Consider the following 14,320-nt stretch of genomic DNA (forward strand, 5'->3'; position numbering starts at 1 on the left):
TTTTAATTTATTTTGTTCTGATATAAGATTAAATTTAAGATTGAATTTGTTGAATTTGGAAAAATTATTATGATTTTTGTTTAGTACAAGGAGGTTGGAAGTGATGAATGTTAAATAAGGATTAGGATACGTTTACCCAATAATTGCTTAAATTGTTTCTTAGAATATAAATGGAAACTATAATCAATTTTTAATTTCTCACTTTTAGAAAGTTCTTAAAATGGAGAAAGAATATGAAATCTGCATTTAGCCACAATCTACCGTACTTTAATTTACTTACTAATAAACATATTTAAAATTTAAAAGTTGTGATATATACTTCTTTTTCGAAGTCTAAGATTCAAAATTTTCAAAAAAACTTTAAAATAATAATTTTGAAACAATTTTAAAAGTCAAACTAGATGTCTATAGTCAAATCTACTCGTTTAGTTGACTAAAATATTAAGTTTTGAAGAGCCATACTTATTTTTCTTAAATCAAACTTTGGAAACATTCCAAGTCATGGTCAAGTGACCTTTGGTCTTCACAAACAGCCTTTGGACCCAAATAAAAAGCTTATTTATTTATTTCTAACGAAATTATAAATGGGTTTAGTGTATAGTTTGAAATTGTAATGGATTGTATGGTTATTTTAATATTTATGAGATATATAGTGATGAATGATGTGGGGAATAAGTGGGCATTATTTGTTCTTCAAGTTCTTACCAGTGATGATTGAGGATGCAGTGGTAGAATTGAGGTAGAGCATGCCTATTTGCAGTGGAAATCCAATTCAGATTCGACTTTTGGTCAATTTTTAGGTAAAAATCCAAACATTTGGAATATTAATGTTTATATGGAGAGTGGTCTAAGCGTCAAAAATTCAAGCTGAATTCAAATACCACTTTTGAAATTTTTGTATTTTTTTTTTAATTCAAATAGAGACTATAATTTAATTTTTTTTTTTTTTTTTTTAATGTTAATTAACTCAAGTCTAAGGTGAGGAAGGCCTAGCTATAAAAAGATTGAAAATTACTAACTATATAAATAAGGTATACCTTTGGTGGCTCAATCATCGAATCACTACCTATACAAATAAGGTGCACCTTCAGTTGCTCAATCATAGAATCACTACATAGAATCACTACCTATACAAATAAGATGCACTTTCGATGGCTCAATTATATAAGCTTCATAGTTAAACTTTTCATAGCGCTTCGCAGTTAAACAACATAGTTTAGTTAGAGTAATTTTATGTTGCGTGACATGTAAGTGAGGACAAATACATATATATATATATCATAATAAAAAAAATAATAATAAATTTTCATGTGTCAATGCCTAATACCCTTACTGCCTCCTCCTACCCTTTACACAAAGTTTGGCTTCTTCCCTTCAAACAGAATTGTTCACACTAATTCCCAATGCCCAAAGACTCATCCCTTCTTCTCAACTCCATACCAACTCTTTCTTCTTCTTTTTTTCTCTCCCTTCCATTCAAGTCATAGAAAGAAAAAAAAAACTCATCACAGAGCCACTGCCTTTGGCTTCGCCGGCGGCAGCACAGGAGGCTATCCGGCAGCAGAAAAGGGGCAGTAAAACAAGTGTATTTTCTCGCCGACGAACCCACCAAGATCCTTCCAGCTGTAGAATTCATCAGGGAGATTATAAATGGGTTACTCGGCTCTGCAGCTTCATTAGCTGTGTTGAAATAATAAAGTGAATTAAATGAAACGTAATTGTGGTGTGATGAATGGTGCTCATCAGATCCTTCTCAAAAAGAGAAATTTATGAACTTAGAAGATCAAAAAAAATATGGAGATACAGAATTCGCCACTAGAATTGGCTTGAACTATAAGAATCCATTAGAAAAGTGATAACAACCCGATTAGAAAATTAAAAGATGCTATGAACTATATATATATATATATTGTGACTATAATACTATATTTCAATATTATAAAATATAACAGAGAGATTGAAAATAAACAAGCAAGAAGAATCAAGAGAAACAGAAGAACCTTTAACTTGCTTCCTCTCTGTTCATGTTTATGTTCCAACTCGCGCTGTTGTTTGACTCTGTGGCCTGTTGGGTAGTGGCTGTGATATTGATTTTAAGTGCCTATACATGCGTGAACAAGCAAGAGAAAACTCGAACAATGCCCTGAAAAGCTCTGGCAGCTGGTTTTTTAGGCTCCCCAAAGACTTTTCCCTCACATGGAGGCATAGCTTTTGGTGCTCTTCCCTTTCCTCCTCCAGCCTTTTCTCCACGGCCTCCACTGCAGCTTGCCGCTCTGCAATGGCATCTTTGTCACCAGTTTCTTCTGGATTCGCTTCATTGGAATTCGGTGCTCTCCGCTGCACATACTTCTTCTGCCAATCCTTGAATTGCTTACTTTTCCGGGCAAGCTCCTTCTCAGTCTCTTGACATTTTGCCTTCAACTTCATCTCTTCCTCCTGGCTTTGCACAATGGTGTTGATCACAGTTGCAAAAGTGAATATGGCGTTTCGTAGGACCTCGTCAGGGAGCTTTTCGAGATGGTCCTGCCAAACATGGAGGAGGCTTTGAATTGGAGGGCTGCGGACCCTTGGAGGAGAAGAAACCTTCTCCTTCAAGCTGCTTTCAGTAGGGATCAGATTCAATCTCAACCAATTTGAGAGAGCCTTAATGTACTCTTTTTGACGGGTTACAAGCTTCTCCAATTGAGAGTGCCACTCCTGCACCACAGCCCAAAGCTGCACCGTGCGCTCATGGTGGTGATCACTTGTTTCCTTTGGCGACTGAGGTATATCCAGAGTTCTCAGAGCAGCCACGGCCTTCAATTGACTTCCATGGTGGAAATGCATGATTTCCCACATACTGGCCATTCTACAATTCAACCCAGAACTTGATTAATCTCATCATTGTTGATACACTACCTACTTTTTTCATGTTTTATTTTCAGAACACAATTGTTTTCAAATGGGTTCTAAAGTAATCAAATTAGGCATGGTTTTAGAACAGAGAGATCAGTTTTACCCATTGACAAGCTGAACAAGTTTAGGATACAATTGTTCATCTCGAATGCGGTTGATCTCAGAGACAGTGGAATCCATGGATTGCATGTCCACAATGTATCTGGTGTGCAAATGGCTGACAGTTGCCTTGGCTTTCTCGATTGCTTCAAAATTGGAGCCTTTTTTCTTCAATTTGTTCAGTGCAGCAACCTTCTTTTGGTACTCAAACTTCATGACTTCGCCTGCCTATTCAAAAAACAGTCAGAACAAGTGATTTTTTCATGGCAATACATGAGAAGGATTCAATGTTTATAACCTTCACTTCTTCAAATAGTTTCTTCTCCCAGGCAAGCAATTTATCCAATACAGTGGCATGAGTTTCATGCTCCTCTGTGTCAAAATCATCATTCAAATCATCGTTGTTGGGCAACCCTCTAAATGATCTGTTCCATGTTATAACACGCATCACTCTAGCAGAATGATCGATATGTCCTGAGAGATCAAATTCCAAAAACAAGTCGGAACAGTTTCTCAAGCAATAAATTAAAGTTCTTCTGTTCCCTCAAACGATTGAGTGATTAATTGTAAACTTGATATAGAAATCCAGACGAATACCTCGATTATCGGCAAAATTTGAGTGGAAATGAAGCCGAGTGGCTTCGAGCATCTTCGAAACATCGTGAGCACTTTCAGAGGCTTTAAGAAAATGATCATCAAGCTCCATGAAGATCTGCAGCAGACTAGTATTCCCTTTAACAGCCCTTTTACCCTCGATCGAACATGGAAAACCTACTTGCTTCAACTTCTTCGACGTTTTCCCTGCTGAAGACGACGGCAGTTCTCGGCCGGATTCCTCCGCCGCCGCTCTCCGCTCTATCGCTTCCGTATTAGTACCAAAATCCTCGACGCTGCTTAACGTCGGAGCTGGCATATTTTCAACCGAGAACAGATAATCGTAGGTTGAATCCTGAGGCGAGGGCGAGTGAACACGACGGTTTTCGTTCGGAGGCGGAGGCAGATTCAGTGAAGGCGGCAATGGCGGAGGTGGACCGTTTTCTTCCTCCGCAAGCTCCCCAAGGCCGGTTCTACTGCCACGTCCACCGCCTTCTCTATTGCTTCTCCTCCGCAATGGACCAACCGAACATTCAATCTCAAAATCATTCTCATCCACCTCCTCAATAACCGGCTCCACACGCTTCGATTCAACCTTCGAGGCCTTGATTTCAAACATACTCGTACCGTTCCGAAGCGGCATACCGGGGGAACCAGGAAGCGGAGGGGGTGGCGGAGGCAAACTATTATAAGACGCCGACGCCGCCACAACTGCCGATTGAGCAACAGCTACGCCAGGGAGAGACGACGCAGCTGGCGGTACCTCTCCATGAGCGTAATCGCTCAAAACAGCGCCAGTGTTCTTCAACGACATAGCATATGAAGAATGCGCCGCCGCAAAGGCATTCCGAGCAGCGACAGCTTCTTTCATGAACATCTTCCGATCCTTACATCGGCAAACCACTTCCTCATTCTCGATCTTGGATTGTGAACAACCCATCGGAAAACAATATCAATAAAACTTCTCTGAGAATTGAACATGAAGGTAGCCTAAGCTTTAAGACAAATTTAAGCGAATCAAGATCTACTTTACACTTGAGATGTTCTTCGATGGGCGGAAAAAGCGAAGCGGTTTCTTTCATTTCTTCGTAGCGATTGTTCCTTTAGAGAGAAAAGGCAAAAAGAAGAAAAGGTCGCACTCGCAGAACAAAAATGGAGAGGACGACATCATACGTCGTCGTTTCAAACGCCTTTATACTCTCTTAATTTTAAATATAAATTAAATAAGATAATTAAGGAAAAATATACCTTAGTTGTAAATATTTAATTGGTTTTGGCAACTTAACGCAAGGTTTTTTCTTTTTGATATTCCATTTGTTATTATCATTGACCCGAATAATTTCTTTTTTATTTTTTTATGTTTTTTTTTTTAATGGCTAATCGAATTTGATTCTTTTCCTATTTAGTTTCACTTTTAAATCAAATTGAAATTACCATAAAGTATTCTTTTAGAAGCTTTACATCGCTAATATATATATATATATATATATATATATATATATATATATATATATATATATATATATATATAAATTATAAAATTATTATAAAGTATTCAATTTCTCGATGTGTTCTCTTATTTTTTTAATTTTTTTTGGTTAAATATAACAAATTATCCTCGTATCTCCACAATAACAGTATATTATTTTTTTTTTTATTTTGTTATCTCCACGTCATAATTTAGTGTAACTCATTTGTAGGTGTTAGTTAATAGCTTGTATCTTATTTTATCGTTGTAAATATCAATTAATATTGCATATTCCAATTCTATTTCTCATTCTTATATTGTTTATTTAGTAATAATATTTTTGGATCTATTCACACTTAAGTGGCAGATATTGTGTCACTCTAGAAATCCCACATTTTTAATATTTTATTTATTACTATTTTAAATCTTAAATTTTACATTAAAAATAATTAATATTTTCATTAACGTTAATATATTATCATTTAATTGCACTATCTAATCTATAATCTGACTAACTTAAATTACCCAACTCAAATCATTTTTTTTTTTTTTTTCAATTTGATTGGGTTGAATGTTTTAAAAACCAAAATTTTAGGTTGGTTTGGTGGTAACATCTATTTAGACGAGTAACGTAACCAACTTAAAAATAGGGTCACAATCTAAGGAAACCCTACTTTTTTAAAAAAAAATTAAGAATATGTCGGGTATAAACATAATTTTTTTAATAATTTAAAAAATAACAACTGGACAACTCAATCCAACTCGACAAAAAAATTCTCTAACTCAACTCGGGTACGTAAATTAGGGCATTAATTTTGGATGAATTTCCCTTTTTATGTGAATTTCGAAAAAGAAAATGTGGGAAAATAGATTGGACATAAATAATGACAAGGATTTTGATGATTTTGAGGAAGGAGAAAATTTGTCTGTTTGTTTAAGAATAAAGTGGGGGAAGAATAACAGGGAGTGGACCAATCATGAAATCCTTTGAATTAACGACTCCCGATGTTGTCTTCCTTCTTGTCGTAGATTCTCCGACAACCCAATTACTTCATGTTCTTGTAACCAAGATTAAACTTGACTAAAAAATGGCTCTGAAAATATCACAATCAACGTGGATCATCATCATATTACACCCTTTTTACATCAATTTTACTGCCTTTTCTTCAAGCTACACATTGTAATTGCAGGTGTGCAATTGGTCTAGTTCGATTTCGACATTGTTTACTTCTCTTTGAGCGCTGCAAACCGAGCTGCGAGCTGGTCGTAGTCCGGGAGCTTTGGATGAACGTAGGAATTGGCTCTAGCGTGCTTTTTCACTGGCTCGATCGGCTCGGTTCGGGCTGTGGGAAGTGACAATGATTTGGCTGGGACATAAGCATCCTCAGTTCTTGTGTTTTTGGGCCTTTGAGGTTCGGCATTGTCTTTGTCTTCCTGTCTTGTATTCTTCTTACTGTATATCTTCAAAAGCCCATCTAACATCCTTTCCTCATCATCCTCTTCACCTTTTTCTTCTCCTGTCATGGCTTCTTTACCTTTGTTTTGACCTGAACTAATCTTTCCTGCACCGTCGGCTGCCGAACCACCAGAATCATCGATGTTGATGCTCCTTGCAGGCTGTGGTTTTGCATGTCTTCGCCTCACCGATCTCGGTTTCGGCTTCTCTTCTGTGGTTGTCTTTGGATTGTTTCGCTTCTCTTCAGTAACGTTTTGAGGTTCCTCCACATTTTCTTCCTTTTTGGTAGGCTTTGTTTTAAGGTAGGGAGGTGTGATAAATCTAAGGTAGAAGGGTTTCTGATCTTCTACTTCATCCTCTGAAACAATACCTTTATGAACATCTTGATCGGTACTACTATCTCCCATCGAGGTTTCGGTTGTGTTGCCTTCACTTCTACTATCGAAGATGGAATCGTCGTCACTATTGTCCTTTTTTTTTGGTGAGTTCGTCGTTCTACCGTACACCGGAACGGAAACGATCTTACTTTTGCTTCGATTGGTGGATGTACTCCGTTCACGAACTAGCTGTGAAGAGAATGACCATTGCAGTAGATAGAACCATCAATAGGATGAAGAGAGATCAACACAAACAGATAAGAAAATGGATCATACTCCATTCAATGAGTCGAGCCTCGATTAAGGGGAGACTGTTCAGAGGCTCTATGGTGTACTTCGTTTGAGGGGAATAATCATGGGTTTATAAGTAAGGAATACATCTCCATTAGAATGAGACCTTGTTGGTGAAATAAAAAACAAAGCCACGAAAATTTATGCTCAAAGTAGACAATACCATACCATTATGGAGAGTCGTGATTCATAACACTCACCTTGATAAAAAACAAACAAGATCAGAAACGAACTTACTTCATTTTGTGGAGGAACATACAGTTGCTGTTCCAGAGCTTTGGAATTCCAATCAATGGCGGATTCCTGTGCTATCTCCTGGAGTAGCTGAAGCTTTGTTTCTTTAGTTTGAGCCACTGCCCTCAACTTCTCAACAAGCTAAAAGGAAAAGCAAGAACTAAACAACCATTTAGGATAGTAAAAAGAAGAAACTCCCTCAAACAAGAGAAGGGTTACCAAGAACAACCTCTTTGTTAGTAAATGATCCAAAAGAAGTTCCATATCTCTCAGTGAAGAGACTTCGGAGCACTCGCAATTCAGGCAAGTCGGAGAATCTCGCTGCAGCGTAAATCAACGACGCAACCGCTTCTTTGCATTCGTCGGGGCATTCGCTAGAAGAGAAACATAAACATGGGAAGCACGTTTAAATTCATCTCAACAAATTCAAGCCTGAGAAAGAGAAATGTACTTACAAATCAATGGTATCTACCTCTCCTTATTCAAGACAGAAATGTGGTTGAAGATTGTCCCACAAAACTCATCAATCAGATCATAGCATCTCAAGACATTTTGCTCAACAAGAAACCCTTCAGCCTATTTCACCATTAGCATAAGCACATAGACTAGCGACCAAAACCAGAGAAAATAAACCAAAAATTCTCTTACAATCATCCGAACACAAAGAATTAAGAACAAGCACAGAACACAAAAGACATTAAGATTATGGGTTTCTGATAGATTTTACATTTACTAACAAAGAATCAAAGACGAACAGAGATCAAGAATCTAAAACCGAGATTAAGAATGAGATTCGACAAGAAGAACTAACCCTGTTGTAAGCATTGTAATCGAGACGGCTCTTGAGAAGTTCAACAATATCGTTCTTCAAAAACTTGAGAACGACTTTCTTCTTCTTCCGAATTGTATCCAGACGAGTCTTCGTCATCTTGACGCAAGATTTGCTACATTAGAATGAAAAAGGGAAACAGAAATCAGTAAGAAGAACCGCCAGAAAAGTAAGAATCAGAATCAAAATCAATCCAAGAGAAAAAGTTAAACGAAAAGCTGCGAAATACCATTTTGTATAGAACTTCGGCTTGAAGAACATTCTGAACATTTTGATAGCAAAGTAAAATCGACAGGAAACGGAACTTTAGGGGTTAAAATAAGGAAGAAAACCGAAGAATCAGGCAAATGGGGAATCCAAAACCCCAACAACAAGGGAATAGAAGAATTTCTAAATTGAAATCGGTAAAAATGCACTAAGAATCTAGACACAAAAAAACCATAAGGACAAGAAAAGAAAGAAGAGAAATAAACCATACGCCAAGAAAGAACAACTCCGGGTGAAGGGGAGTTAAAAAGAAGGGATGAAATGGAACAAATCCACATCCTCCATTGAAGGATCATCACAACATCATCAAAATGATGGCCGAGAAATCAACCAAATGGAAGAACATTATGAACAACATGCACAGAAACGATAATGCAAGAGAAACAGAGAAGCTTCACGACAAAAAACATACACAAAAAACAGTAAACAGAGAGAGATAGAGAGGAAAGAAAATGGTGGAGAAGAATCTGAAATACGCGAAACAGGCACTCGAAGATCCCAGCTATGGAGGAGGAGGAGGAGGAAGAAGAAGAAGAAGAAGAAGAGGGAGGTGCCACGTCGGACGCTGCCTTTCCATCTAAAATTAAAAACGCGCGTATCCGTACGATGGGTTGTGAAAAGACCACAATACCCAAAAGTTAAATAATTTATTTTTTTATTTTTTTGTGAAAATTCGTTGGGGGACCGTATTCGGCCAGGCCATTTGGAGAAGTAAAATCCAATGTGATAATTAAAATAAAAAATAAAAAAAATAAAAAAAAATAAAAAAAAGAAAAAGAAAAAGCGAAGGGACGGGAATTTAGCGGGGAAGACAAAACGTGCAGCCGTCCGTTCATAGCTGCCATTCCCTAACCGATTTGTTTGGAACTTTTTCATTATGACAGTTTTGCCCCTATTTAAAATTTCGGCCACAATCTTTTTCATCTGATTTATAAAATAAAATAATGCAGTGTAATTAATTAATATTGGATTATAAATTTTTATTATTTGTCATCTCTATCAACAAATGGTTCTATATATAAATATTTGTTTTTAAATTTTAAATTGAAGCGTTACAAAATTAAATCCATCCCAAATTATTTTTAATTTCCAGTGTTTTTTTGTAATTTAATTTACAATTTTTTGTTTTTTTTATAAATAAAATAAAATAAAATAAGGTTTTATCTAAAATAATAATTCACACAGAAATCACATCCCTATCACGTGCAATGCGTTGTGGTGTCTATAAATAACAGCCGATTATAAATTTTTGGCAATCGCTAGACGTCAATTGGCGCGCTGGAGAGATCTCTGTGTGATCTCTTCGACGCGGGAGAGCCAATTTCTCAGCCATGTCGGCCAAGCGGTGAGTTATTTCCTTAGGGTTATGGAAAAATTTAGCGTTGTATTACTATTTCATCTCGGCTGTGGTACCATCGTTGTCTATGCTATGATTTATAATCTTCCTTTTTTTTTTACCGATTTAAATCGCGGTATGGAGAATCGGTCTTTGTAGGAGGGAAAGCAAAGGCTCTGAAGCATCCCACGGTTGATAAGAAAAATTACGACGAGGTATGCTTTGAATTTATTGTTTTATGGATCTTTGTTTTGGATGCAACTTTTGGGATCGAAGAATTTGAATCTGCATTACTTTTGTTGTTTGCTTGTGTGTTCTTGGGTAGAAATCACGATACTGGATTGTTTGTTCTTGTTCGTATAATTGGGGTGGGTTTGGGGGCGATACTGGATGGTTTGTTCTTACGCCTTAGGTGGAGTTTGCCATTTAAATAACGAATTGACAAGTCAAATGCCTCTTTTTTGGTCTCAATCTAACCAAGTAGAATGCGTCTCCACCTTGTGTTGTGCCCAAGGAGAGTTTCTTCATGTTCTTTGCAAATCTGTATTATTTGCTTCTTCTCCACTCGATCATCCCAATTCTTTTTATCTTCATCTCGGAAACATAAGACTAAAGCGGTTACTCTTATCATAACCTGGCTCTCATACCATTTGTAACGGTCCAAATGCATCGCTAGCAGATATTGTCCTCAGGCTTCCCTCAAGGTTTTTAAAAGGCGTCTGCTTGGGAGAGTTTTACACACCCTTGTAAAGGATGTTTCGCTTTTCTCCCCAATCGATGTAGGATCTCACAATCAAGAACAGCTCTCGGGCCTACTTTGGAGCAGTTGCCGGTATCTTACTTTGACTCTCTCGCTCAATCCTGCATTGTCCAAAAAGCGATAGGGCCTTGAATACAGCCTCACCCTCGTGTATGACAAATGGGTCTTAGTTGGCTACTAAATCTTTACGGCATCTGCAACTCTTTGACAAAGGCTCATCTCTTGTTCGATAGAATTTCCAAACAAAATTTGTTTATTTGGAATGTTATGATACGAGGTTATGATTGGAATGGACCATATGAGGTTTCGATTTCACTTTACCACCAAAATCAAAGCTATGTGCTTTTGCCTGATAATTTACCTTCCCATTTGTTCTCAAGCTTGCTCAGCTCTTTCTGCCATGGAAGAGGGAAAGAAGATTCACAAATGTAGGATTTATCATCCTGACAGATTGTTGATTGTAGAGACTTCAATGACATCAAATAGACTTTAACATGATGTCTTACGTACTGGGTTGGAGACTGATGTGTTTGTTGGTGCGGCCCTAACTGATAAGTATGCTGAATTCAATTGTGTAGAGACTGCTCGATAGGTGTTTAAAAAAATTGTTGAGGGATGTTGTGTTGGAACACTATGCTTGCAGCTTATTCTCAAAATGGGCAATCAGATGATTCACTTGCTATTTGCAAGGTGATGGCGTTTGTTGGGTGGGATGGAGATGTATTCCTTACTCATAAACCCAGGGTCATTCCCTAAATTAGCCAATGCGGGACTCCCTTCCAACAATCTTCAACCGGAGATACTTGTCGTCCCCATCTCAACTTTATCCGACAGATTCTTTCTTCCTCAAAGGAAGGAGCTTCATGTTTACTGTTGGAGACATGGATTTGAATCGAATGACAAGGTGAAAACTTCATTGGTGGATATGTATGCCAACAATGGCTCTATAAATGTTGCTAGGAGTTTGTTTGAGATGTTGGAGGGAAAGAGGATAGTCTCTTGGAAGAATGCCATGCTCACTGGGTGTGCAATGCATGGCCATGCGAATGAAGCTTTGGACTCGTTTGAGCAGTTGAATGGAAAAGCTCTACCTGATCTTATAACTTTTGTTGGAGTTCTCGTTGCTTGCACAGCCGTAGGGCTGCTTGATGAATGGAAAAAGTACTTCAGATCAATGGTAAGTAGACAATTGATCAGTCTCTACGCTTGTATGATTGATCTCCTTGGTCATTGTGGTCACTTGGAAGAAGTTTACAATCACATTATGGAAATGATTAGAGCCAGATGCTGGCATCTACGGTCTGTTGCTTCACTCGTTCAAAATACATGGCAATGTGGAGATGGGTGAGCTAGCATTAGAGAAGCTGATTGAGCTTGAATCCGATGATGACAGAAACTATATGGTTTTATCGAATATGTACACGCTCAAGCAGGTAAATGGGAAGGAGTTGCAAGACTAAGGGATCTCATGATGTGTAAAGGATTGTAGAAAAGTATTACTTGTAGTTGGATAGAAGTGAGAAACAAAGTTCATGCCTAGGGAAGTAATCTATGACGAGTTAAAATGGATAGGGAAGTAGATGAACGAAGCTGGATAAGCGCTGCAAATTGGGTACAGTTCCCTGCAACTCACATAACCCAACAATATTTGGTCCAACTAGTTAACGAGATCCATGACTTAACAAGAAAGGAAATATAACCAAATTTAGGAAGGAGATATATTCTAAAAGCTGTTGATATGAGGACAGTTTGAAGTAAAAACATAGCAGTGGCTTCACCTGGCCACCATCACCGAGACTGACATAGTACTCAATGAACAAATTTCCTGTGGTGGCTGTGCAGGCCGTATGAGCCGCCCACTGTCGACCACCTCCGGTTCAAGCTCCGACGAGTTTGGGTTTTGAGAAATGAAGAATGCAGGCTGCTTGGGAGGTAGAACTTGAGTAGAATCATTGTTAATCATTAGATAAACATCCAGCATCGTCGGCCTGTCTGCCGGTGCTTGTTGTACGCACAAAAGACCCACATGGATGCATCTTAGAACTTTTGGTTTCTGATCAGAGTTGCAAAAATCCGAATCAATCAGCTCTTCTCCTCTCCCATTCACCCACAGCTCCCACGCCTGAACACATTAAGACTATTTTTCATTAGAATTTAATTCACACTTCAAACTAGCAAACACACAACCTTTCTCCCAACTCACATATCCTATGAGATTCAAAGGCCGTTCTGTGTCATAATTGTTATAGTTCTTTTTGCCTGTTATGATCTCCAACAATAATATTCCAAAACTGTACACGTCTGACTTTATCGAGAAAATGCCCTCCATTGCATATTCCGGTGATATATACCCACTACGAACAAATGGAAATATAAGATTCAATAAATGAAAATATATTAGATACATCAAATAAAATTCACTTACTATGTTCCAACCACCCGACTTGTGTTTGCTTCATGCTCGGATGGTTTAAACACCCTAGCCATACCAAAAATCTGATATTTTTGCATTCATCTCATTGTCTAGTAGGATATTGCTAACTTTCAAATCTCGATGAATTTTTCGTACTCTTGAATAGTAGTGAAGGTAGAGTAGTCCTTGAACTATCCCTTGGATTATGTGAAAACGCTTGTCCCAGTCTAATATTAACTTCTTCTCCGAGTCTATATGTATTCCCATTAAAGAGTAAGAAGAAAATATTTAAATGGATGCATAGAGAATAAAAGTAACGACTGACCAAAGAGGAAGGAGTCAAGGCTTTTATTGGGCATGTACTCGTACACCAACAATTTCTCTTCTCTATCAATGCAGCAACCAATCAGCCTAACCAGATTTGTGTGTTGAAGTTTGGCAATCAAAATAGTTTCATTCTTGAACTCCAATCCTTGCCCAGAATTCTTCGACAGTCTTTTAATGGCTACTTCTAGGCCATCACCCAAAACTCCCTGGAATATATATATATATATAGATTCATAAAAGATCAAATAGTAATTTAACTTAATATTTCAGAAAAAATACCTTATAAACAGGCCCAAAACCACCTTGTCCCAGCTTACAGTCCTCTGCAAAATTGTTTGTGGCAGAAACTATGCTTTCGAAGTCGAAGAACTGTAATTCAGGATTCTTTTTGCCATCTCGAATTTGTCTTGTCATTATTCCTAGAATGGTGAAACCTTCGGATATAGCACCTATCCCGCGAATGAACCCTTTCTTCATTTTTCTGATAACTGTGGATGAAGATAAAGATTATAATGTTGTCAATTCATAGAAATGTATCCAATGAAAAATGATTAATATTGATTTACCTTTCAATATTTGTGTCCTCCATTTGACGTAGGACATAAAACAGAGTAGGAGAAACATTGCAGGTATGCTTAGACCGATAGTAACTTGCACCCATAACTTGCACCCATAACTTGCACCCAAACCGGCAATCCTCCTACACGGACAACAAGTTCACTAGTTAGAAATTAATAACATCTGGATACATAACTTCAAAAGTTCGTGCAGGTTGTTTTTTTTTGTTAAGGTACATGATAGATGTTTATGTTACTAGATGACTCGAACCACTCAACCCAAATCATTAAAATTAAGTTGAGTTAGATTTTTTCGGTTTGGATTGGTTGAGTTTTTGGAAAACTGAAAATTCAGTCTGGTTCGTGGGTTGAAAGTTTTTTTTTTTTTTTTTTTTTTTTTTTTTTTTTTTTTTTTTT

At 37.5% G+C, this 14,320-nt stretch overlaps 4 protein-coding genes across 6 annotated transcripts in view; 1 reads left to right on the top strand and 3 right to left on the bottom strand.

Annotated features, from left to right (window-relative positions):
• Positions 1-1,444: 1,444 nt before the first annotated feature.
• On the bottom strand, positions 1,445-4,748 carry LOC111488577 (nitrate regulatory gene2 protein-like). Of its 2 annotated transcripts, none has more exons than XM_023136400.1 (5): positions 3,592-4,748; positions 3,293-3,468; positions 2,999-3,222; positions 2,001-2,848; positions 1,445-1,623 (listed from the first exon to the last, which is right to left on the bottom strand). In XM_023136400.1, the coding sequence occupies exons 1-4, from the start codon at positions 4,526-4,528 to the stop codon at positions 2,029-2,031; spliced, it is 2,157 nt and encodes a 718-aa protein (XP_022992168.1). In that variant the 5' UTR covers positions 4,529-4,748; the 3' UTR covers positions 1,445-1,623; positions 2,001-2,028. The 2 variants fall into 2 exon arrangements, with proteins under 2 accessions (XP_022992168.1, XP_022992167.1); XM_023136399.1 differs by having other exon boundaries at positions 1,445-1,680.
• A 1,237-nt stretch (positions 4,749-5,985) lies between these two features.
• LOC111488629 lies at positions 5,986-8,581 on the bottom strand. The gene is made up of 6 exons (XM_023136487.1): positions 8,473-8,581; positions 8,226-8,358; positions 7,887-7,990; positions 7,644-7,788; positions 7,418-7,555; positions 5,986-7,078 (listed from the first exon to the last, which is right to left on the bottom strand). Exons 1-6 carry the CDS (start codon positions 8,511-8,513, stop codon positions 6,281-6,283), a joined length of 1,359 nt encoding a protein of 452 aa, XP_022992255.1. The 5' UTR covers positions 8,514-8,581; the 3' UTR covers positions 5,986-6,280.
• A 1,062-nt stretch (positions 8,582-9,643) lies between these two features.
• LOC111488715 (putative pentatricopeptide repeat-containing protein At3g23330) lies at positions 9,644-12,185 on the top strand. Of its 2 annotated transcripts, none has more exons than XR_002719237.1 (2): positions 9,644-10,061; positions 10,172-10,311. XR_002719237.1 is itself a non-coding variant. In XM_023136627.1 (2 exons), exon 2 carries the CDS (start codon positions 11,319-11,321, stop codon positions 11,952-11,954), a length of 636 nt encoding a protein of 211 aa, XP_022992395.1. In that variant the 5' UTR covers positions 9,644-10,061; positions 10,987-11,318; the 3' UTR covers positions 11,955-12,185. The 2 variants fall into 2 exon arrangements, 1 of the variants encoding a protein (XP_022992395.1); XM_023136627.1 differs by lacking the exon at positions 10,172-10,311 and adding an exon at positions 10,987-12,185.
• A 162-nt stretch (positions 12,186-12,347) lies between these two features.
• LOC111488643 (G-type lectin S-receptor-like serine/threonine-protein kinase CES101) overlaps positions 12,348-14,320 on the bottom strand; it is a 2,718-nt gene continuing 745 nt past the window's right edge. Inside the window, 7 exon segments of the mRNA XM_023136504.1 lie at positions 12,348-12,728; positions 12,810-12,960; positions 13,032-13,099; positions 13,101-13,270; positions 13,345-13,552; positions 13,626-13,834; positions 13,913-14,046. Of these exon segments, the coding sequence (XP_022992272.1) occupies positions 12,381-12,728; positions 12,810-12,960; positions 13,032-13,099; positions 13,101-13,270; positions 13,345-13,552; positions 13,626-13,834; positions 13,913-13,970 (1,212 nt within the window). The 5' untranslated portion in view covers positions 13,971-14,046 and the 3' untranslated portion in view covers positions 12,348-12,380.

The sequence above is a fragment of the Cucurbita maxima genome, unplaced genomic scaffold (assembly GCF_002738345.1).
Source record: "Cucurbita maxima cultivar Rimu unplaced genomic scaffold, Cmax_1.0 Cma_Scf00013, whole genome shotgun sequence".
In the NCBI taxonomy this organism is placed as follows: Eukaryota; Viridiplantae; Streptophyta; class Magnoliopsida; order Cucurbitales; family Cucurbitaceae; genus Cucurbita; species Cucurbita maxima.